The sequence below is a fragment of the Hemiscyllium ocellatum genome, chromosome 8 (genome assembly GCF_020745735.1).
Source record: "Hemiscyllium ocellatum isolate sHemOce1 chromosome 8, sHemOce1.pat.X.cur, whole genome shotgun sequence".
Classification (NCBI taxonomy): domain Eukaryota; kingdom Metazoa; phylum Chordata; class Chondrichthyes; order Orectolobiformes; family Hemiscylliidae; genus Hemiscyllium; species Hemiscyllium ocellatum.
Window position 1 is genome coordinate 111,559,880 of NC_083408.1, and position 23,561 is coordinate 111,583,440.

At 47.5% G+C, this 23,561-nt stretch overlaps 1 protein-coding gene across 4 annotated transcripts in view; it reads right to left on the reverse strand.

The window, feature by feature from the left end:
• ccdc88c (coiled-coil domain containing 88C) overlaps nt 1–23,561 on the reverse strand; it is a 253,769-nt gene that overhangs the window by 25,862 nt on the left and 204,346 nt on the right. For all 4 annotated transcript variants that reach the window (XM_060829470.1, XM_060829474.1, XM_060829472.1 and 1 more), the window contains 5 exons: nt 19,446–19,535; nt 18,371–18,600; nt 9,685–9,882; nt 3,907–3,981; nt 98–393 (listed from right to left, as the gene is read on the reverse strand). In XM_060829470.1, coding sequence (XP_060685453.1) covers nt 98–393; nt 3,907–3,981; nt 9,685–9,882; nt 18,371–18,600; nt 19,446–19,535 — 889 coding nt within the window. The remainder of the gene's footprint in view (nt 1–97; nt 394–3,906; nt 3,982–9,684; nt 9,883–18,370; nt 18,601–19,445; nt 19,536–23,561) is intronic.

Consider the following 23,561-nt stretch of genomic DNA (forward strand, 5'->3'; position numbering starts at 1 on the left):
TGTTTGGCTGGGACAGCAGCAAAGCTAAAGGAGATTGACTTGCACGGGGCACTGCTTTGATAGTGCATGCAGGCGAGAGTTGTGGAGAGTTACTTACATTGTTTGACCCCAGCTGCCCGGTCTCCTGTAGAAACTGCTCCAACGTCACCATCTCACTGCCAGGTGAGGCGGCCCTGGTCCGACCAGAGGGACAGCTATCCTTCGCCCTCTGCAGGGTGCTGTAGGACACCGGGTGCCTCCGTGATAACATGGGGTCTGACTTACTGCTGGCAAGCAGCACCGAACTGGAACGAAGGGGCTGGCTTTCTCTGGGGCCAGCTCCGACGTCTTGACTAGGCACAAGGTCGTCGCTCCGAAGGCTTTCCAATCTGTTGTCCACGTGATCAGCAACACCTACAAAGAGAACCAAAGGTTAAGCATGAAATAGCCAGGACACTGTGATGGGGGTCTATTCATCAATTGCAAGTTCTAATCCTAACAGCAGCAGTTTGGAAATTTTAGTTGCGTTGGAAATCTTCAGCAGGTCTCTTAGAGATGTCAAAAACCCATGAACGGATGGTTTAGGAAGAGTAAGTAAAGAGAAACTGTGCCAAGGGGTTGAAGGGTCAGTGCAGAGAGCAGGGAATTATGGTGATTAATAGAGAGAGAATGAGTAAATATTTTTAATAAAACAGAGAAGACAGTCTGAAAATCAGTGAAGGCAGCTTCCAAGAGAACTGCTAAGTAGTCAAGAGGCAAAATTTACAAGATTCTGGGGAAACAGTAGGGGAGTAACATTAATTGAATGACTCCACCATAGTGCCAACAGTGGGCTGAATGGCCTCTTTCTGTGCTATATCATCATATGATGCTAAATATAAGCTTGGTGTCAGTTAAAGTGACCATATTATTGTTGGGCTGTGTTGTAGATTGAAACCTTGTTGAGGTAACGGAGTCTCATCTGTAGCTAGGGACTCATGGGAGACCCACACACCACTTTGTATTCTTCATGGACTTGATGTGCAGAGGTCTTTTGGTGGAAGAGTCTAGGACCAGAGAGTATAATTCAGAGGGAGGCTAGCACATTTAAGACCGAGATGAGGAGGAAATTCATCTGTCAGCAGGTAGTGAACTTGTGGAATTCTTAGAGGTTGGGTCATGAAGTACTTTCAAGGTGGAGATAGATTTTCAGTCAGTAAGGGAATCAAGGGTTCTGGAAAGTGGAGCTGAGGAGGATCAGATCAGTCACGATTTCATCAAATGGAGGAGCAAACTTGATGGGTTGAATGGCCTACTGTTCCTGCATCTTATAGTTCCAACAATCAGGCAATGGCAAGACCACCAGGAGGGAAACATTCCCTGGAAACAAGACCCGAGGGGCAGGAAGAGCTGTCAGCCAATCAGAGACTGGCTGCAGTGCCACAGGTACCTGTTCCAGGAACAACACCCTTTGGAGTCACAGAGTTTCGAAATCGTAGAGGGACTCAAGCCACAGGTAGGCAATGTTGGAGGGAGAGAGGAGATTCATGGGGAACACGTTAGAGGGTGAAGGGCTGGGGAGTGGCAGCAAGCTCAAGGGGTAGCTCTTTAGTGGGACCCTTCTGTCCCAGCGTCTGATCTGTCGATCAGGCACTGGTTGGGACTGTTGTCTTAAATTCACTCATGGGCCGTGAGCGTCACTGGCTGATCCCAGCATTTAGTGTCTGCCCTTAAATGCCCTTGAGAAGGTGGGGGTGAGCTGCCTTCTTGCAGTCCACGTGCTGTAGGTTGACCCACAATGCCCTTAGGGAGGGAGTTCCAGGATTTTGACCCAGTGACACTGAAGGAACGGATGGCGAATGGCTTGGAAGGGAACTTGCAGGTGGTGATGTTTCCTGTGTATCTGTTGCTCTTGTCCTTTGGATGAAAGTGGTTATGGGTTTGGAAGGTGCTGTCTAAGGATCTTTGGTGAATTTCTGCAGTGCATCTTGTCGATTGCACACACTGCTGCGACTGTGTGTTGGTGGTGAAGGGAGCGGATGCTTGAGGATGTGGTACCAGTCAAGTGAGTTGCTTTATCCTGAATGGTGTCAAGTTTCTTGAGTGTCGTTAGAGCTGTAAGTGGGGGGAATTTCATCACACCCCTGATTTGTGTCTTGTAGACGGTGGACATGGATGGGGGAGTCAGGAGGTGAGTTACTCACTGCAGTACTCCTAGTGTCTGACCTGCTCTTGTAGTCACCATGTTATGTGGTGAGTCCAGTTGAATTGCATTTTGAAGTCTGATCACCTCCAAGGAGGTGATTCTTGCACAGATTGAACAGATGAATTAGTGCCAGGCGATGGCAGGTCTAATAATACACTCTCCTGTTGTGTAGCTATAGTACTGTAGTCCCAGAAAACCATTTCAATGAATAAAAAGGAAAAGCAGCAATGCAAAAAATACTGACCACCAACCAACTCCAATGGGAGCTGCTTTATAGATTGGTCTGTACATCTCAGCAATAGTGTCCGGTGGGATTTCTTCGGATTGTTAAAGGGGTGGGAAGCAGCTAAACCTACAGCTGTTTCGAAACCTTATTTAAACTAAGTGTTCTGTTACATTGAGCGTTTTGGCAGGAAGATTAGTTTGGAACTACTCTCCAAACTGCGAAACCCTGACACTGCAAGAGAAATTAACTGGGTTGGTTTTATCTTCAGCCAAGAAAATTGCTGTCATCGCTTAAACCAGTCCCTCGTTAAAACAGGCACTCAATAGGCCGTGGATTGGAATCCTACTCTATGAGTTTGAATCTATAATCCAGATGAACCATTTTAGTGCATTACTGATGGAGTACTGCATCATCCGTTACCATCTTGAGGAGTCTGCCGCTAGATAATTTGAAAACATTCACTTCTGAGTTTATTTTGTTTTATTATTTCATTCCTCTCGTGTTTCTGAACCTTTTATAAATCTGTAAGCACTGCTTGTAATTAACTTAACCAGAGCTCGTTTTCAACTTAAATAAAAAAACTGAAAGAACTGCGGATGCTTTAAATCAGAGACAAAGGTAGAAATTGCTGGATAATCTCAGCAGGTCTAGCAGCATCTGTGGAGAGAAATTAGAGTTCACATTTCAGGTCAAGCGACCCTTCCTCAGAGCTGAGTTTAGGATAGAAATAAACTAAGTCTATTGAAAATGAAACAACTTCTTGACTGTGTCTAAGTGGATGTAAAGGACCTCAAAACATTCAAAGGAGAAATAGTGTCCTTGGGTTAACAATTAACCTTCTGCTGATATCATTAAAATTGAGGGGAGCAATAGCCTTCTGGTATTATTGCTTGGCTATTCATCCAGAAACTCAGGTAATGCTCTGGGGACCTGGGTCGAATCCTGCCATGACAGATGGTAGGATTTTAATTCAATAAAAATCTGGAATTAAGAGTCTAATCATGATCATGAAACCATTGCCGATTGTAGGGAAAAGACCCCAGTCTGGTCTTTTTGGGAAGGATAGTACCATCCTCAATTGGTCTGGCCTACATGTGACTCCAGACCCAACGCAATGTGTTTGGTTCTCAACTATCCTCTTAGCAATGAGGAATGGGCGATAAAGGCTGAGCTGACCAGGTAACACCCACATCCTGTGAATGAATGTTAAAAGATCAGATCTGCGTGAGTTCGCTCCGTTCAAAGTGAATGTCTCATTTCCTACATTACAACACTTGAGAAACTGTGAAGCAAAGTGGGCTGCCTGGAGATTCTGCAAGATGCCGAAAGAAAGGACAGGCAGAGCGTTGACATTTTCAGTACTCTCCAGCACAGTGTGTAAGATTAGTTAGGACACGTGGAAAGCAACAATTTGTTAGTTACACTGATAAAGACTTCATGGATTGAATTCCATGAGAAATGCAAGCAGGTTCCTCAGCACAGGCCCCAGGGCAGCAGGAAATTCACCGTGACCTACCCAGACTTGCATTCCCATTGTTGGTTGATTCCACTTCATGGGGCTGTGTCCGGAGATCATCGTCGGAGTTAAAACCTGGCAGTGAAGGAAAGGAACAAAACATAGCAGGGAAATAATCCATCACTGAGCTTGCTTTGCCACATAAATGGTACATAGTTGTACTTCTAAGGCCATTATATACGCTTTGCAAAATCGAAGTGTGTATTGACATCTTCATCAGCCATTAAATAGGAGGTACACTGGGGCTAACTGCAGGACTCGCAGTAATCCTGTAAATCCCACTGCACGTCAGTGCTGAGATGTGCAAACCACCTCCCATTGGAGTTGGTTTGAGGTCAGTACTTTATAGCAATCATAGTCTATTTGTACAGATATTTAGAAAGAGTCACGGTGGAATATTGCAGCAAGGGCACGAGTGAAACTCCACTAAGTCCCCCAATGGAACATAGTGAGTAAAGGACAGCTATAAATGAAATGGGTAAATTAGTCCCAATCATTAACAGCACTGCAAATACCAGTTCAGAAGAGAAATTAAGCAACCACGGTCAGATTTGTGGTTCCTTTATCGACAGCTACACAGTCTGTGCCTCAAGAATCTTCATCACCCAAACCCTTGGTCTGTCTATTCAGAAGCAGCTCTCTTGTTTCTGGAGTCAGGAGGTTGTGTACTCCACAAACTCCCCTGTGGACCTGACTCCAAATTAGATCGACCCAGCCTGATGAAGGTTTTCGGAGGGCAGGGTTGGAGGGCCATCCTATTGGACACTGAGACTTCAATCACTGCCACAAAGTCCAGAATCCCCTTGGGAGTTTTGTTAATAGACTCACAGGATGGGCCAGCATTCATTGCCCATCTCTAAGGCCCCTTGAGAAGGTGGGGAGTGAGCTGCCTTCTTGACCATCTGCAGTCCATGTGTTGTGGGTTGACCCACAACGCCCTTAGGGATTTTGACCCGGTGACAGTGAACGAATGGCGATATATTTCCAAGTCAGGATGGTGAATGACTTGGAGGGGAACTTGCAGGTAGTTGTGTTCCCATATACCTGCTGCCCTTGTCCTTCTAGAGGGAACTAGGTTTGGAAGGTGCTGTCAAAGGATCTTTGGTAAATCTCTGCAGTGCATCTTGTAGAGGTTACACACTGCTGTTACCATGGTCTGTGGAGGGAGTGGATGTGCCACCTCCTTCTCAAGGGCAGAGAGAGAATAGGAAATAAATGCTGGCCTAGCCAGTGGTACCCACATCACATGAATGATGGAATTTTGAAAAAATCTATTAAAATCCTGCACCTAATTGCCAATTTTCAACGATCTCACCTTACACTATCAGCAGCCATCTGTCAGAACATAAACACCCGCACCGGTTTAGTTTATGAAAATTTAACCAACTCCAATTGTTTATAGTGACAGCTTCTGGCAGCAATCCAACATCTGAAATTATTGGAGTTAGTAATGGAGCATCTGGAGCATCTGGGTCTGAAATTTGAACAGTCTAATTCAGACTGAACCTTCAGGGCAGCCTGTCAACAAAACGTGCAGTTTTAAAACTTGTGTTCATTCTCTGGAAAAGTCAATCCAAGTAAATACTCTCTCAAATAAAAGGACAAAGGCTGTTTTCTCTTATTATTATCTTTCCACCATCTTCTCTCAGCTCTCAAAACCCTTCACTAATCCACCTGAGCTCAAAATCACAGAATCATTACCATGTGGAAGCAGGCCATTCGGCCCACTGAGTCCATACCAACCCTCCGAAGGGCAGCCCACCTAGACCCACCATCCCCCTCTCCCTGTAACCCTGCAATTCCCATGGCCAATTCATCTCGCCAGCACATCCCTGGACACTGTGGGTAATATCCCGTTCTCAATCCACTCAATCCTGCACATCTTTGGACTGTGGGAGGAAACCGGAGCACCCGGAGGAAACCCACGCAGACACGGGGGGAATGTGCAAACTCCACACAGACAGTCGCCTGAGGCTGGAATCAGAAACATATTGACAGTACGTGACACCATGTTATTGGACAAGAGGCAATCATTCTCAAGACAAATCTTTCTTCACCAAAAACATTACATATAGTTTTTTATACATGTAAAATGTTCTCTCGTATTTTTCCCCTTACATGTGACAAGTTATTTCAGTCCTGCATGTTTTTTCATACACCTGCCACACGTCCTTGTCAGCTCGTCGCTTAGACTCTCACACACATTGCTCTTCAATGGCATCCTGGGGGTTACCATTGACCAGAAGCAAAAGCCACATAAATACAGTGGCTACAAGAGCAGGTCAGAGGTCACTGTGGGTCAGGCACCATCCATGGACAGATAGCAAACTAACATTGAGGCTAGACGACTCTTCATCAGTGCTGAGGAATGTCAGCTCTGAGGTAGAGTTATCTAGACTTGAAATGTTAGCTTGCTCTCCCTTCATGGATGCTGCCTGACCCACTGTGATCTCCAGTGATTGTGTGTTTTCAGTACAGGCTCCAGCATCTGCAGCAATTTGCTCCTACTCAGACGCTACGAATCCTGCAGTGAGTAACTCACTTCCCAACTCTCCAAAACATGTCCATCATCTACAAGCCACAGGTGAGGAGTGTGATGGAATACACCCCACTTGCCAGGATGGAGGCAGCTCTAACACTACTCAGGAAGCTCAACACCATCCAGGACAAAGCAGCCAACTTGCATGACTATCCATCACCTTCAACAATGTGCACGAAGGTGCATTGCAATAATTCACCAAGGCTCCTTAAGCAGCGCCTTCCAAACAAAAGACAAGGGCATCAGACACAAGGTGACACCCCCTACCTGTCCTCTAAGACATTCACCTTTCTGATGTTCAACTGAGGTCCTTGCAATGTCACTGATCATGTTCCAGGAATGTCTTCCTTAACTGCACCGTGAGTGCACATACAGCGCTCAGAGGTTCACATGGAGACTCAGGGATGGCTAAGGAAAACATTAGCCTTGTCAGCAATACTCCTATTCCCTGCATAAACAAAAACATGTTCAAATTTCATTCACACCCATTCCTGGCTTGATTGCTGTCATCAGTGGAACGGAAAGAGAAGGCACAACATCTCTTTTCATCTAGGGTGACCTGTCAGCATTTGGAGAAAGGGCTTTCTCTGTACCTATACATGTGACAACTACGTGTCCACAATTACGTACGAGCACTCGCACCGAGGTGACTGTTGCAGTACAGCATCACCCTCAGAAGAATTTTCCAAACCTCTACCACCTGGAAGGACACAGACAGCAGATACATGGGAACATCACTACCACCAAGCGCCCCTTTGTAATATAATGAAGGCTCCTCTTTGTAATATTTCATTACAAAATACAACAGTCATAAACATCATCTAGTCTTTCCCTTATTTGCTGCCAAATAGGTGTCTATTAATTATGAACAAAAAACTTTGGGTTAATTCTGACTTAAACTTGGTCCCTTATAAAAACTGATTGATGAAGAACAAATCATTATTTGGTTTAACATCTATTTTCAGAGTGAAATATTACAAGCGTATGACGCCAGACTCAACTACTCCCAGCTTCAGTGCAGTTCTCTCTAAATTTTTTTATAAATCAGTCTGAACATGTAATGGCACAACTTCATGCCGAAGGTGGGATTTGAACCAGGACCTGCTGACCCCAGAGGTTGAAACACTACCACTTGTCAGCTCTTCATTTAATAGCACATCATGAAACGTAGTTTGTACACGTTACACCTGGAACGCACCTTTCACAAATACTGAGCAGGAATGCCACCTAGTATAAGACAGCATTGGAAACTTTTCAAACTGTCAGTTTAATGAGAAAGAAACTTTGATGCTGATTAGGGCGAGGTATAGACTCAGAAAACTGGATTCAGTGACTACACCCTTAAACTTGCAAAACTTGAATGAGGGAAAATAGGCAAGAGGTTAGAGACAGAGGTAAATACCATTGTAAACGACTTTGCTGGTCAGAAAAACGTTTAAAAAATGCTAACCAGCTTTAGGATTTATTTCTAGAGTTTTTTTGAGAATGTAACTAGTTGAACTGATAAGGGGGAAGTCCACTGGGTGATGTTTAGTTGGGCTTTCAGGTTTTTGATCAGGTCTGACACAAGATATTAACATGTGAAATTAAAATGCAAGGCACTGAGGGGTTAGTGTACTGACCTGGACAAAGAACTGGTCAGCACACAGTCTTCTAACAGGACGAGACAGGGTGAACACAGGAACATTGTTGCTGATGACCCAGGAGTCTAGAACCAGGAGCGACAGTCTGAGGATATGGGGTAGACCATTTATGGCCAAGAGGAGGAGAGATCTCTTCAGCCAGGGAGTGGGGAGCCTGTGGAATTCTCTACCACACAGGGTGGCTCAGGCTAGGGCCCAGTGTTTTCAAGAAGCAATGGGACGTGGTTCTTGAGGTTGGAGGGATTGAGGGGATATGGGGAGAGAGTGAGAGCAGAGCACTGACTTGGATGGTCAGCCGTGGGCAGGTTGGTGGCAGAACAGGCTCAAGGGGCTGAATGGCCTATTTCCTGTGTTTCTGTTGCATGTAAACCAGAAGGTATCTATGGAGTCAGTACAGCACAGAGAGAGGCCGTGCCAGTTCTCTGGGGGTAAACGATAAGGGCTTTCGAGGAATATAAAACCAAGAGTTTCTTGTCTGCAGCTGGTGGTGGTGGTGGTGGTGGTCTGGCTGGAGAGGCTGGTTAACCTGACGGGGTCGGTGCAGGAAGGGGTTAATATGGGAAAGCCAACTTGAGGGGCTCCAATGGGGAAGCTCCAACCTGGGGCCAGAGATAGAATGAAGCAGGAGGTCGAACTCCGGTCAGAGCCTGGTTGAGGGACACGGCGCCAGGAGGTGGGTGGCACAGTGGGGGTGGGGGGTGTCTGCTGGAAGCTCCCAAACTCTGACCACCCCACCGCCGCCCCCCCCCCCCCACCGATTCCATTCCTCTTCTACTCTCTCTGCTGCTTCTCACCCACCTTCATCCCATCCCTTGCCTTTATCACAGGGTCAGCCCAGGAAGTGGGTGGCATGGTGGGGGTGAGGGGCGTCTGCTGGGAGCTCCCAAACTCTGACCATCCCCCCCTCCCATTCCCAACCAGTCCTCATTCTCCTGTGGGCCAGGGTCTCTGGTTGATTTTGAGGCCCTGGCTGGGCCCATTGCTGGCAAAGACCAACAGGAGGCTGCTGGGTGACCAGCAGCTTTCAAGAGGGAATGGCTTCTACCCCATTCCCACCCTCTTGCTCTGGGTTGGCCCACAGATCCTTCGACAGCACTTTCCATCTAGAAAGGACAAGGTCAGCAGATGCATAGAGACACCACCCCCTGCAAGTTCCCCCCCAAGCTACTCACCAGCCTGACTTGGAAATATATCACTGTTCCTTCACTATCCCTGGGTCAGAATCCTGGAATTCCCTCCCTCAGGTCATTGTGGGTCAATCTAAAGCGCTTGGACTGCGGTGATTCAAGAAGGCAGCTTACTCCCACCTTCTCAAGGGGCAACTAGGGACGGGCAATGGATGCTGGCCCAGCCGTGACACTGATATCCCAGAATGAAGTTTTAAAAAAGTAGCAGAAGATGGTAATTGAAAAGCTTTGAGATAGACGTAACAAGAGAGCCAAAGACACCCTTGCAGAAGGCTGCAACATAGAGTCATTAAATCAGCCATGACATTATCAAAATGTGGAACAGACTGGAGGGGCCAAATGGCCTATTCCTGGTCCAAAGAGTAGTTGGGCTCATGGTCTGTTTCGGGACATTCGATGTAATGCCTACCTTTGGTTCGGGCTTGCCGCTTGTTGCTGTAGGTAGGGTTGAGGTTTGAGGTGGGAAGGTGGATGCTCGATGTGGAATACGCCATGGATCCCAGGTTACTGCGGCGTCGGGACATCGCACTGATGCTCTCCGGACTCGGGCTCTCGGAGGGGCCTGAACTCCCCGACAGCTCTCTCTGCCTTTGACCGTCATTAGCAACTGGAAGAGAAAGCAAGAGTGTTTACAGTCACAACAAAACTGCACGGCCCGATGCTGCGAGGAGGTAAGAGCGACAGAGAACCTCGAAGCATAACATCAGCAGCTGAACCAGACTCAGAAGGACAGACCTCACTGCAACTGCAAGGGGGGTGCAGGTCAACTTACTGCAGCCCCCACGGCCTACAAATACCATAGGGGACAACGGCACCTAGCAACTAAAAACAAACGCATTGGAGTTAGGAGCCTTGAAGATGTAAACAGGGAATGAAAGAAGCCAAAAGGCATGGGGATGGACAGACTCTCTTGGGGTTACCAACCCTTCAGGATATCCCTGGAGTTTCCTGCAACTGGAGGTAAATCTCCAGGATGGTGCTGAGAAAGAAGAGAAAACTCAAAATTAGCAAGAGGAGAATTGTGTTTCAAATGGGACACTTTGTTTTGAACATTATGGTGTTATTTGTTAGGAAAATATTGTTAAAAAGAGAGAGAACGGGTGAAATTGGGAACACACTATGGAGTTGGATGATGAGCCATGATCATATTGATTGGTGGAGCAGGCTCAAAGGGCTGAATGGCCTACGGTTTTTATAAACGTATTCATGGGATGAGGGCACCACTGACTGGGATTGGGTAATAAATGCTGGCCTAATGGCCCAGAGGGCAGTTAAGAGTCAACTGCATTGCTGTGGGTCTGGAGTCATGTGAAGGCCAGACCAGGTCAGGATAACAGTGTCCCTCACTTAAGGACATTCGAGAATCAGATGGGTTTTTTTCCTGAAATCATTAGATTCTTAATTCCAGATCTTTACTGAATTCCAATTCTATCACCTGCCCTGGCAGGATTAAAATCTGGGTCCCCAGAACATTACTGAGATTCTGGATTAACAGTCCAGCGATAATATCACTAAACCATCACCTTCCCTGCTCCTGCTTGCTACGTCTCTCTTGGAGGTGCCAAATAAAAGGTTCCTTGACCACCCATCCAACTAGCAAAGGGGGAGCGATCACTTGGTACCAAATTAGTTGTGGAAAAGCAGGTCACCATAACGATGGCATCATGAAGGGCAGGAGTGCGGGGATAGAGGGGAGGTACTGGACGAATGAGTCATGTGATGACATCTCCAGGAACGTGCCTGACTGCAGACACCAACCCCAATCCCAGCAGGCCCCATTCCTCACCGTTGAGTCATGAGTGATCCCTATGAATGACCACAATCCACTGCTTTCCCAGCAGGATGTCTCAAAGTCTTTTCAGTTCACCATCAAATTACAACTTGGAAGGGAGCATAGTGCCCTTCTTTAACACAATCAATTCACTGGCCATGAGCTCCTTCGGCCATCCCTAACTTCCTTTGAACTGAGCGTGTCACTGCACCTTTTCAGAGAGCACTTAATAGTTTTCCACATTGCTGTGGGTCTGGAGTCACTTGTCTTCCAGACCAGATACGATTTTACTCACTAAAAAGGACATTCGTGAACCAGATGAGTTTTTAAAATAACCTAGCAGTATCTGGCCTTCATTACTCACACTAGTTTTCAATTCCTGAGTTAGTTGTTGGCTGAATTTAATCCATATAGGTGATGTGCTGAGATTTCAACTCCACCTCTCGGTTATCAGGTAAAAACAATGACTGCAGATGCTGGAAACCAGATTCTGGATCAGTGGTGCTGGAAGAGCACAGCAGTTCAGGCAGCATCCAACGAGCAGCGAAATCGACGTTTCAGGCAAAAGCCCTTCACCCTGATAAAGGGCTTTTGCCCGAAACGTCAATTTCGCTGCTCGTTGGATGCTGCCTGAACTGCTGTGCTCTTCCAGCACCACTGATCCAGAATCCTCTCGGTTATCAGTCCCACTCTCTGGATTAGAGTTCACTAACATAATCATCAGGCCACCATTCTCAGTGGGGCAGGGCGAGGAAAGATTCAGGTGATTGTTTCTTGGTTTGGAAGAGAGAGAACGAGGATAAAAGGGTGAGATCACTAGAGTCAGCGGTCTCTGTCTGTACATAATTACAATTTAGCATTATTTGTTTGGGGGCCTTGCTGAGCTGCTATTGCTTGGTGAGAATGTTTAATGAGATTTGAGAGGAATGTACCATTATGGAAACATTTGCACCATCAAACCAAAAAGTAGACTTACTTCTTTTCTGTTTAAAATACTAAAAATAGGTCTTGTTGTATTGTCCAGTGAGGGGCTAATGTCAAAGGTTCCACGGCAGTGCTGCTGAGATCGCAGTCTATCAGATTTAGGGGGAGAGGAGGAGGAGGAGGAGGGGTGGGGAGGAAGGTGGGGGGGGGGGGGGGGGGGGGGGGGGGGGGGGGAGGGAAGAGGAGGAAAGGGAGGGGATGGAGAAAAGGGGGGATGGAGGAAAGGGGGAGAGGAGAGGAAAGGGGGGGGAGAGAGGAGAGGAAAGGGGGGGGAGAGAGGGAGGAAAGGGGGGGGGGGGGGGGGGGAGAGAGGAGAGGAAAGGGGGGGAGAGGAGAGGAAAGGGGGGGGAGAGGAGAGGAAAGGGGGGGGAGAGGAGAGGAAAGGGGGAGAGGAGAGGAGAGGAAAGGGGGGGGAGAGGAGAGGAAAGGGGGGGGAGAGGAGAGGAAAGGGGGGGGAGAGGAGAGGAAAGGGGGGGGAGAGGAGAGGAAAGGGGGGGGAGAGGAGAGGAAGGGGGGGGAGATGAGAGGAAAGGGGGGGGGAGAGGAGAGGAAAGGGGGGGGGAGAGGAGAGGAAAGGGGGAGAGGAGAGGAAAGGGGGGGAGAGGAGAGGAAAGGGGGGGGAGAGGAGAGGAAAGGGGGGGGAGAGGAGAGGAAAGGGGGGGAGAGGAGAGGAAAGGGGGGGGAGAGGAGAGGAAAGGGGGGGGAGAGGAGAGGAAAGGGGGGGGGGAGAGGAGAGGAAAGGGGGGGGGGGGGGAGAGAGGAGAGGAATGGGGGGGGGCGGGGAGAGGGAGGGGGGGGAGGGGAGAGGGAGGGGGGGGGGGAGAGGAGGGGAAAGGGGGAGAGGAGAGGAAAGGGGGGGAGAGGAGAGGAAAGGGGGGGGGAGAGGAGAGGAAAGGGGGGGAAGAGGAGAGGAAAGGGGGGGAGAGGAGAGGAAAGGGGGGGGAGAGGAGAGGAAAGGGGGGGGAGAGGAGAGGAAAGGGGGGGAAGAGGAGAGGAAAGGGGGGGGAGAGGAGAGGAAAGGGGGGGGAGAGGAGAGGAAAGGGGGGGGGAGAGGAGAGGAAAGGGGGGGGAGAGAGGAGAGGAAAGGGGGGGAGAGGAGAGGAAAGGGGGGGAGAGGAGAGGAAAGGGGGGGGAGAGGAGAGGAAAGGGGGGGGAGAGGAGAGGAAAGGGGGGGGAGAGGAGAGGAAAGGGGGGGGAGAGGAGAGGAAAGGGGGGGGAGAGAGAGAGAGGAAAGGGGGGGAGAGGAGAGGAAAGGGGGGGGAGAGGAGAGGAAAGGGGGGAGAGAGGAGAGGAAAGGGGGGGAGAGAGGAGAGGAAAGGGGGGGGAGAGGAGAGGAAAGGGGGGGAGAGGAGAGGAAAGGGGGGGGAGAGGAGAGGAAAGGGGGGGGAGAGAGGAGAGGAAAGGGGGGGAGAGGAGAGGAAAGGGGGGGAGAGGAGAGGAAAGGGGGGGGGAGAGGAGAGGAAAGGGGGAGAGGAGAGGAAAGGGGGGGAGAGGAGAGGAAAGGGGGGGGAGAGGAGAGGAAAGGGGGGGAAGAGGAGAGGAAAGGGGGGGAGAGGAGAGGAAAGGGGGGGGAGAGGAGAGGAAAGGGGGAGAGGAGAGGAAAGGGGGGGAAGAGGAGAGGAAAGGGGGGGGAGAGGAGAGGAAAGGGGGGGGAGAGGAGAGGAAAGGGGGGGGGAGAGGAGAGGAAAGGGGGGGGAGAGAGGAGAGGAAAGGGGGGGAGAGGAGAGGAAAGGGGGGGAGAGGAGAGGAAAGGGGGGGGAGAGGAGAGGAAAGGGGGGGGAGAGGAGAGGAAAGGGGGGGGAGAGGAGAGGAAAGGGGGGGGAGAGGAGAGGAAAGGGGGGGGAGAGAGGAGAGGAAAGGGGGGGAGAGGAGAGGAAAGGGGGGGGAGAGGAGAGGAAAGGGGGGGAGAGAGGAGAGGAAAGGGGGGGAGAGAGGAGAGGAAAGGGGGGGGAGAGGAGAGGAAAGGGGGGGAGAGGAGAGGAAAGGGGGGGGAGAGGAGAGGAAAGGGGGAGAGGAGAGGAAAGGGGGAGAGGAAAGGGGGGAGAAGAAAGGAAGAGAAGAAAGGAAGAGAGAGAAAAAGAGAGGAGTCAAAGAGAGGGGTGGAAGAGGGAAAAGGGAAGAGAGAGGAGAGAGGGGACTGGGACAGAGTGAGAGAGAGGAGAGGGGGGACTGGGACAGAGTGAGAGAGAGGAGAGGGGGGAGGGGGGAAGGGGGAAGGGAGAGGGAGAAAAGGGGTAGTTTAGAGTCCAGGCCAATGTACTGGGGACATGGGCTCAAATCCCACTATGGCATTAAAAGCTAATCTGCCAATGGTGACCATGTAACCATCACTGGCCTGATCTGGCCCAGATGTATCTTCAGAGCCACAGCAATGCTGTTGATTCTCAACAGCCTTCTGACATGGCCTATCAGGAAGCTCAAATCTAATTATGGATGGGCAACAAAAAGTGGCCTAGTCAGTGAGCCCTGTGTAAGGATACAAAGAAATTAGAGGAGTCTGGGGGAGTGGGATCTCCTTAGAGGTGAAGTGCTTCTTGCTGGCACTCACTCCATGAGGAATGTACGCATTGCCAAGTTATTGTGTTGTGGATCAGCTCCAGGAAAATAGACAGATGATTAAAATTATGGGAAGACGACAGGATAAATATGGCATATTCTGCACGCTACACATTTCACAAAACAGGTTTTTAAAAAGATCAGTGGGTAAAATGGATTGCAGAGCCACCTGCTGGTACCTTCTGGTCCTGCTGCAAATAACAGATCGGTCAAAAATATTTTCAAAAACCCTGATTTCTTGTAATTGTAGGAAATGAAATTAAAGTCATTTTTCTGAGGTTTCAGACCAAGCTGAAGGGGTTTAGGACGCTGCAGGAACACAATATCTGGCACTTCAAAGAAAATGTGGATGTTCATGTGAACGACTGAGTGGATTAAATTCTTAGAACAGAACATGTCAACATAAATCTGTCTAATGGTCTTACATAGTATTTGTATTTTTGTCCATATTCATTATAAATTCCAATGACATTTATAATATTGCATGTACTGATGTAGTGCCTCTCATATAGGAGGGTCTAATTACAGCCTGACCAATTTGCATTGGCTATTACGATTGTAAATGGGGGCATAGAATGGGAAAAGCAGTGCACAGATACTGAGTGTCAATCACATAATGCCTCAAGTTATTTTAAATGCACAGTGTATATTAAAAAATCCTTCTGAAATCTAGTTCAGCTACTGTACACAATAAGCAATACTCAAAAAACAGCACAGGGACTGGAAGCAGTGAGCAGATTAAACAAAGACAAAGATTTAAATTATTAAAGATCCATGAACAAGGGATAAGAGGCCTTGCATCTCCATCCTTGTTGCTGGTGTAGGAACTGACAGGTGCTGGTCATCTTTTCATTCACTGTTAAAGCAGTTATCTCTGCAGCCAGGATCATGACTATTGAGAATAGTCTGGTTCATTGTGGAAAGGCTGGGTGTGTATGCCTGTGTGCGTGTGTAGAAGGATTTGGCAGGAAGGCTCAGCTCATGCCCAAATTTGATGAATGCCCACTTTCCATCAGCATTCCCCTCAGTCGCAGGGGAATAATCAAAATTCTTCCCGATCCCTCCTTGTTGGGCTGTGATAGAAGTGGCCTCTCTCAGTACAAGCCTCACTGTAGAGCTGTAATCTCTGGTAGCTGCTCGCTAATCCCATTGCGGGAAGTCCTCTGAATAGCAACGGGAAGTCAGTAGAGGTACAAAATATACAATGAAACACACTACCACCATCATCAATCAGAGCAAGGGTAGCTATCCCAGGGGAACATCAACCCCTCCACATTCCCATCCAAGTCTCTCTCTCTCTCTCACACACACACACACACACACACACACCGAAATATGGTCATGGTGGAGTAAATTTCCTCCACCCTGGCTCAAGGCAATGGCCTATGACCACCCTCTCAGGTGCAACTAGGGATGGGAAATAGACGTCAGCATTGTCAGCCAGGCCTGCAACTCCTGAATGATCTTCTTAAAAGAGAGTCTGTCTGGAGCTAGTTGTCGTCCAGCACATGGAGCTTCACCATTAACTCGCTGCTGGAAACAAAGAGAGTGGCCAACAAAGAGAATTTTGGCACTTCAATTTTTTGATGTTGAGACCAGCTGAGTGGGGTCAGGGGTGAAACACACTGAGGGATAGGCTCGTCTGAGAGATGGGCAGCTGCTGAGAAACTGTGACAGAGGCAGGGGGAGGGAAATGCAGGGGGGCACAACAAATGCAGCAGACCAACAGAAGGGGCAAGGGCAACCGGATGATCCGAAGGCACGCACACAACCCACTGAAGGGCTTGGTGAAAGGAGGGCACAAGACAGGCAGCTTTAGGGACAACATTCACTGCATTGCAACTGATCACTTATTAAAAACCATCCCATTTTATGAACCATTTATATGCAGTGAAACCTGTATACTATTGAGAACTTAAGCAATGGCATCAGTTGTCTTCTTTCCTTTGCAGGTGGCTTTATTTTCAAAGAGTTTATGGATTTTAAAGATAAATTGTTAAAATGTGGAGGTCTTTACCCAGGATGCATAGCCTCAGATAAACCACACTGTCCTTGGGTCAGAAACTTGCCAGAGATACAGCTGTTTCTGTGCCCCTGTGCATTCTGGGTTAAAAAGCACCCATTGCACAAAGCCCATTACCTACATTTAACCTGTGTTGTCATGCGTGCGTTGTATGTTTTGTTACAAATGCAGGGGGGTACATATTTAAAAATGCAGAGAGGGGTCTGTCTCTTGTATACAAGAGACTTAGGGGTTTCTCAATATGTCTTTACACCATATAGGTCAGAGAGTCACTTCACACAGAAACCTCACACAGGGCCCCTTCAAGACCGTGTCAGCTCATTGCAGAGCAATCCCGTCATTCCCATTCCCACAATCTATTGAATGGGAATGCCCATTTATACAGGTTTCACTGTTCAGTAAAAATGCCAAATTCAGCAACGATTAATGCAAAGTGTCCCCAACCCCATTCCTTTACCAGATCATGGCAAGTTTTTTTTAAATTCTTGAACTTGCAAATGGATTTTCAAACCAAGTAAGAATTACAGTTGCAATGCGTAACAGCACACAAACATATTTGTTACTTACGACTGAAGTTTTTGGAGGCCCGAACAGTGTATGCTTTTTTTTTAATAAAGTGTGCTGCACAGTCATGAATGATGGGAGAAAAGATCTGCTCTGAAACACTCGACAATTAAACAACAGGTGCGGTCTCAGATGTAGTCTCTCAATTGTTTACTTTTTTTTCCTAGATTGACTTTAATTGCTTTACATATTTGGGATTAGCATCGGAATCAACTTTGTTACAATTTGCAATGTGAACTATGGCCTGTGTTCTGGCGTGACTGAGTCCTTTAGTGTGCCGGATGGAGATGATGGTGGGACATGAGAGACAGGGGAGTTAGAAAGGCCTGTCTCAGACAGCTGACCGAATGACTCATTAGCAGGATCCGACATGTCACTGGACGACCAAAACCTCAGGTGCAAGGACAGCAGTCGGCGTTGGTTATCTGGTGTCGATTTGGCCTTGAGTTTCTCTTTGCTTTTACTCTTCAGAAAGGCAAACTTTTTCCGCGTGGACACTTAATTGCAAACCAGAAGAAAGGGAAAACCCCACCATCACAAGAATTGGGGGAGCAGGGAGAGAATAAAACAAAACAAAAAGGAGAGAAGAAACTTTAAAATAAACATGAAGTAAACCAAAATACATGCAATAATAGAAAACTCCCCACCACCAAAGATCACTTCACCCAAAGTTAGAATCATCACAGAAAAGAAAACTAGATTCAGTTTGCTATTTTATTAACAGTTGAGAGAACAATGTAGATTGGCCAATAATTAATTAATTCTAGAGATCTTCCTCATTTGCTCTTCACAGAATGAGATGAGTTTAAAATTTAAATGCTGCTCAACATTTCAGGATGTAAGACATTTCAAACACTACCCCAGCTTTGTCTCCTGCATACAGCCGACAAGAGCAGTTGTGGTATAGTCAATACTGTCCCTGCCTCTGGGCTAGAATCGCCAGGTTCAAGTCTTACCACAGGACTAGAGAACCAAGGAAAATGAATTCATAACATGGCCAGACAGTCTTGTGTATCAATTTGTAAATCCTTCAAACATACACCAAAGGCGTGGGAGAGGTAGAATCGGCCATGTGAAGGAAAAACAAATTGAATCCTCTACCATCTGTCCCCAGCTCCAAGCTACAACACAGACTTTGCTACACTGCTTTACAGTGGACTCCCCGTAAACATTTACTTCCCTCGGCGCCATCTTTACCTTTACTGGTCGGACTCAGACCATTTTCCTCCAGGGAGTTGGATCCTAATGAGGAGTTGTCTAGACTGGCTCTCTGCACCCGAGCAGCAGTTGGCAGCGGTGCCATTTCGGGCAGTTCTGGCTGCTGCTGAACCGGGCTCTCAGGAGCAATCTTCAGCCGCTCCTTCGCACTCTCCTTCTTGGGTTTCATGAATTTCACAAGGGCCTTTGCAGCTACCCAGTTACTCTTCCTGCAGCAGAGGACAGTTAACATTTTGAGTGACCAGTGCAATTTGTCAAGTGCTTCTTCCTAATTTACTTATTTATTCAAGTTTACAAGCAACGCTGGTGAGGACAGCATTTACTGCTGAAACCATATGCTGCAACATGAAAACGGAACTGGGATATTCCCTGTGCTCCAAAAAAGAATAAAGGAACGACCCAGAGATATGTAACAAGTCAAAGGAATTTTTAAAAAATCCAAACATTAGGAGGAGTTCTTCCTGATTTTCTATCCAATATTTAGCCTTAAATTATTTCATTTCAAAAAAAAAAGAGATTGGTTACACAACTAATTGTGGGAGTTTGAGGGTGTGTAAATTGGCTTAAAACAGAAAGTGTTGCAGAAACTCAACAAGTCTGGCAGCACCCGTGGATAGAGGATCAAAGCTGATTTTGAGTCTGGTAGAACTCTCCTTCGGAACTCATTCTAAATAATATATTTGACGTGAAACATTAATGCATGTTGAGGCAGGTGACTCTGATTTCTCTCCACAGATGCGGTGACATTCCTGATGAAGAACTTATGCCTGAAACATTGACTCTCCTGCTCCTCAGATGCTGCCTGACCAGCTGTGTATTTCCAGCGTGCCATTTTCAAATCTCAGTCCACAATGCAATCAGCCAACTGAGCTATCTGAACCCCTGAGGACTCAATCAGGGTTTTTACAATTATTGAACTGTGGGGCTGTTTATTAGAGGGTGTGACAAGGGTAAAAGTTGTGATTAAAAGGGGTGGTAAATACACAATAGTAATAAAGTGGTATACACCATTAACCATTTCAGTAAAATTTAATTTGCAAAATAGGAGACATACCTTTTAGGGGTTGGCTCATAGAATTTATACTGGTCCATTATTTTCTCTTCCAGTTTCTCCTTTTGCCGTCGAAGGGAATTTAACTTATCTCTGAGGAAGGAAGTGAGTGCAAAATAACTGAGCAGAACTGGATTCCTGGAAGTTACATAATAAGAGACAAACAAGGGCTCCATCAAATACATGTTCTTGGGTTATGGGTGCCCCATGCAAGGTCCACTTTCATTGCCAAACCCTATTTGCCATAAGATTGTCCCAAAATTAAATCCACTATCGATTTGAGCAATTTACATTCACAGTACAATTAGGTCAGGAACCTCATTGCAATGAGGGAACATCATACATGTCTAAGTTGGATGGTCTGTGACAGGAAGAGGAAATCAGAAGTGACAGTCTAACTCCATATCAGAACACCAGAGGCAGGAGCCGCACGGTGGCTCAGTGGTTAGCACAGCTGGCCTCACAGAGCCAGGGACCCGGGTTCATTTCCAACTTTGGGCGACTGTCTGTGTGGACATTGCACATCGTCCCCATGCTTGTGTGAAATTCCCTCGGGTGCTCTAGTTTCCTTCCACAATTCAAAGATGTGCAGCTTAGGAGAATTAGCCTTTGGAAGGATGTGTAGATTAGCAATTAGCTTGGGAAATGTAGAGTTATAAGGTAGGGGGCCTGATGCACTTCAGAGGGTCAGTGTCAACTCAATGGGCTGAATGGTCTGCTACCGCACTGTATCATTGTATGGAGTCTAGGAGCAGGAGTAGACAAATCAGCCCCTTGCGTCTCTTCGACTGTTCAATTCAATCAGAGCTAATGTATGCCTCAAATCCACCTACTCCCCTCTCACTGCTGATCTACACTGGTCCTGTGGGGAAGTCAAAAATATGATATCCCAACTTTACATGCATTCAAAACCACGAGGGATGCGGACAGAGTACAGAGTTATAGCAGCATGGAAAAATACCCTTCAGTTCAACCAGTTGCTAAACTAAACGCATCCCATATTCCTCCAAATCTTTCCTATTCATGAACCCATCCAAATTTCTGAGTGGGTGGGCAGATTTTCTTCCCCCGCTTACAATAAGATCAAGAAGAGGGATCTACACAGATTTGAAGTGATTTGCAAAAGTAGTAAATGCAAAGGTGGGGGGGCGGGGGGGGGGGGGGGGGGAGGAAAAATGTTCTCGCACAGCATGTGATCTGGGTGTGGAATGCACTGCCTGGAATTATGGAGGAGAGGGGTTCAATGATAATTTAAATATAAACAATGGACAGGTTTACAGGGAAAAACATAGATACTTGGACCCACAGTCGGCCATTTGGCAAGGAGATTGGGACCAAGTCAAAATGCTCAGAGAGATGGTACTGGCATGATGGGCCAAATGGCCGCCTCCTGTACCAGAGCAATTCTGAGAATCAATAATTCATCAACAGAACCTCCACAACTCAAGGTTACCATTCAGGACTGAAGTAAATAGATGGGGAAAAGAGTTGGTGGGGTTGGGGGTGGGGGGTGTGGTATGTAGAGTTAATTGTTTGGGGGGTGGGGGAGAAGAGGGGGCGAGAGAAGAGGGGGGGGCGAGAGAAGAGGGGGGGCGAGAGAAGAGGGGGGGAGAGAGAAAAGGGGGGGGAGAGAGAGAAAAGGGGGGGAGAGAGAGAAAAGGGGGGGGGAGAGAGAGAAAAGGGGGGGGAGAGAGAAAAGGGGGGGGAGAGAGAAGAGGGTGGGGAGAGAGAAGAGGGTGGGGAGAGAGAAGAGGGTGGGGAGAGAGAAGAGGGTGGGGAGAGAGAAGAGGGTGGGGAGAGAGAAGAGGGGGGGGAGAGAGAAGAGGGGGGGAGAGAGAAGAGGGGGGGGAGAGAGAAGGGGGGGAGAGAGAAGGGGGGGGGAGAGAGAGAAGGGGGGGAAGAGAGAGGGGGAGAGAAGAGGGGGGAGAGAGAAGAGGGGGGAGAGAGAAGAGGGGGGAGAGAGAAGAGGGGGGAGAGAGAAGAGGGGAGGAGAAGAGGGGAGGAGAAGAGGGGGGGGAGAAAAAGAGGGGGAAGAAAGAGGGGGAAGAAAGAGGGGGAAGAAAGAGGGGGAAGAAAGAGGGGGAAGATGGGGGGGAGAAGATGGGGGAAGGGAAGAGAGAAAGAAAACGATGGCTGGTGGTCGAGTTTAACCTGAGTGTCACCACACCTCAGATGAGAAGGCAGGAACTGCATAGTGACCTCAAAATATTTCCATAGCTCCCGAGATGTGGCAAGGAATCCAAGGGCTCCAACTTTGCCTTAACCTCAGCCAGTTTCTGCTCTTCTACCTTACCCACATTAAATGTTTAAACACGTATTACTAGGGAACAACCCGACCAGCCATCTTCACTTTCCAAAGCTGACCAATCACTACAAATAATAGCTCCATCATGAAGCAGAACAGCAAGACAACCTCCAAATTCCCAGTGTACTTCCTTGAGAATCCAATAGTAAATACAGAAGGGAAACAGAGAAAGGAGAGGAGGAAACACTGTCAGCCAATGCTAAATAGCTTTCTTCTTTCAAATCAAGTTCAAGGATCAATACTGCCACCTATTACTCATGTGTCTCATGAAGCCTCTGAGACCCCCAACCTTGCTAAAAAGGTTTCCATCTTCCACCAACTTTATGGTGAACATCTGCACTGGCATGGAGGGCAAGGTCCACCTCCACTGCCGGAAGTCTCTCACTTAAAACTCAATAAACGTTGACTGCTTTACCACTCATCCCTCACCTCCACACCAACCATCCCAAATCCCTCATCAGCTTCACACCCCAGGTATGTGTCGGTGTCTGCATGCGCATCTGTGAGAGTGTCTTCGTGTATGTCTGTGTCTACCTCCTAAAGTCCAGGTACCATTCCTGTAAACGTACATTGTACTCCCTCCAAGGCCAAACATCTCCTTCCTATAGTGTGCTGCCCAGACCTACTCATAGTACTCCAAGTAGGGTCAAACCAGGGTTTTGTACAACTGCAGAACAACTTTGATATCCTTTCACTTCAGTCCATTCGATATAAAAGCCAGCGTTCTGTTAGAATCCTTGATTATTTTCGGTACCTGCTTATGGCATTTCAAATATTGATGCACCTGAACCCCAAGTCCCTTTGACATAAACTGTACTTAAACTTGCTACCATCCAGAAGGTACCTTTCTCTGTCTAAAATGGATAACCGATACTGAAATCCATCCCATTCATCTAGATTATCAATATCACTTTGTAATTTTATTCTACCATCAACACTTACTATAACTTCCATGTTACACAAACAGAACGTAAGAAACAGGAGCAAGAGGAGGTGACAAGGCCCCATGAGTCTGCCCTTCCATTCAATAATTGCTGATGTTCCAAAAATAACTGGACAGGCCTACCATATCCTTTGATTCACTTACAGCCCAAAAATGTATCAACCATAGTCTTGGAATATTTATTCTTTCATGGGATGTGGGCATCATTGGTCAGGCCAGTATTTGTTGCCCGTACCTGAACCGAGTGGCTCTCTCTAAACAGTTCAGAGTCAACCACATTGAACCACTTTGCACTCTCATGTTAGCCAGGACAGGCAAAGACAGCAGATTGCAGCCCCCAAAGGGCATTAGTGAACCAGAGGGGTTTTTACACCAATCCATAATGGCTTCATGGTCGTCATCAATGAGACTAGTTTTCAACTCCAGGTTTATCCATCACACCAGCTTTACTTTGTTTTTATTCTCACATGGGACTTGGGTGTCACTGGCTGGTCAGCATTCATTGGCCTTCCCAATGGTGGGATTTGAACTTGTCTCCAGAGTATTGGTCTGAACATCGTGATTTCTAGTCCAGTGACATCACCACCGCATCACCATCTCACTCTATTGAGCAACTTAGGCACAGAGAGGCCTCTGGGGTAGGATCGTCCAGAGGTTGTGTGTGAGTAAAGTAATTGCTCCTTCTTTCAGTTCTAAATAGAAGATCCCTTACTCAGACTCTGATCCCTCATTGCAGATTCTCTCACAAAGTGGTAGTATTGACACTGCCAACCCCTCTGCTAACAGAATCGTAATACTGACCAGTAATAATCAGTAATTCCAAAGGGCCACACTAATGCTCTGGGCACATGGTTCAAATCCTACAATCACA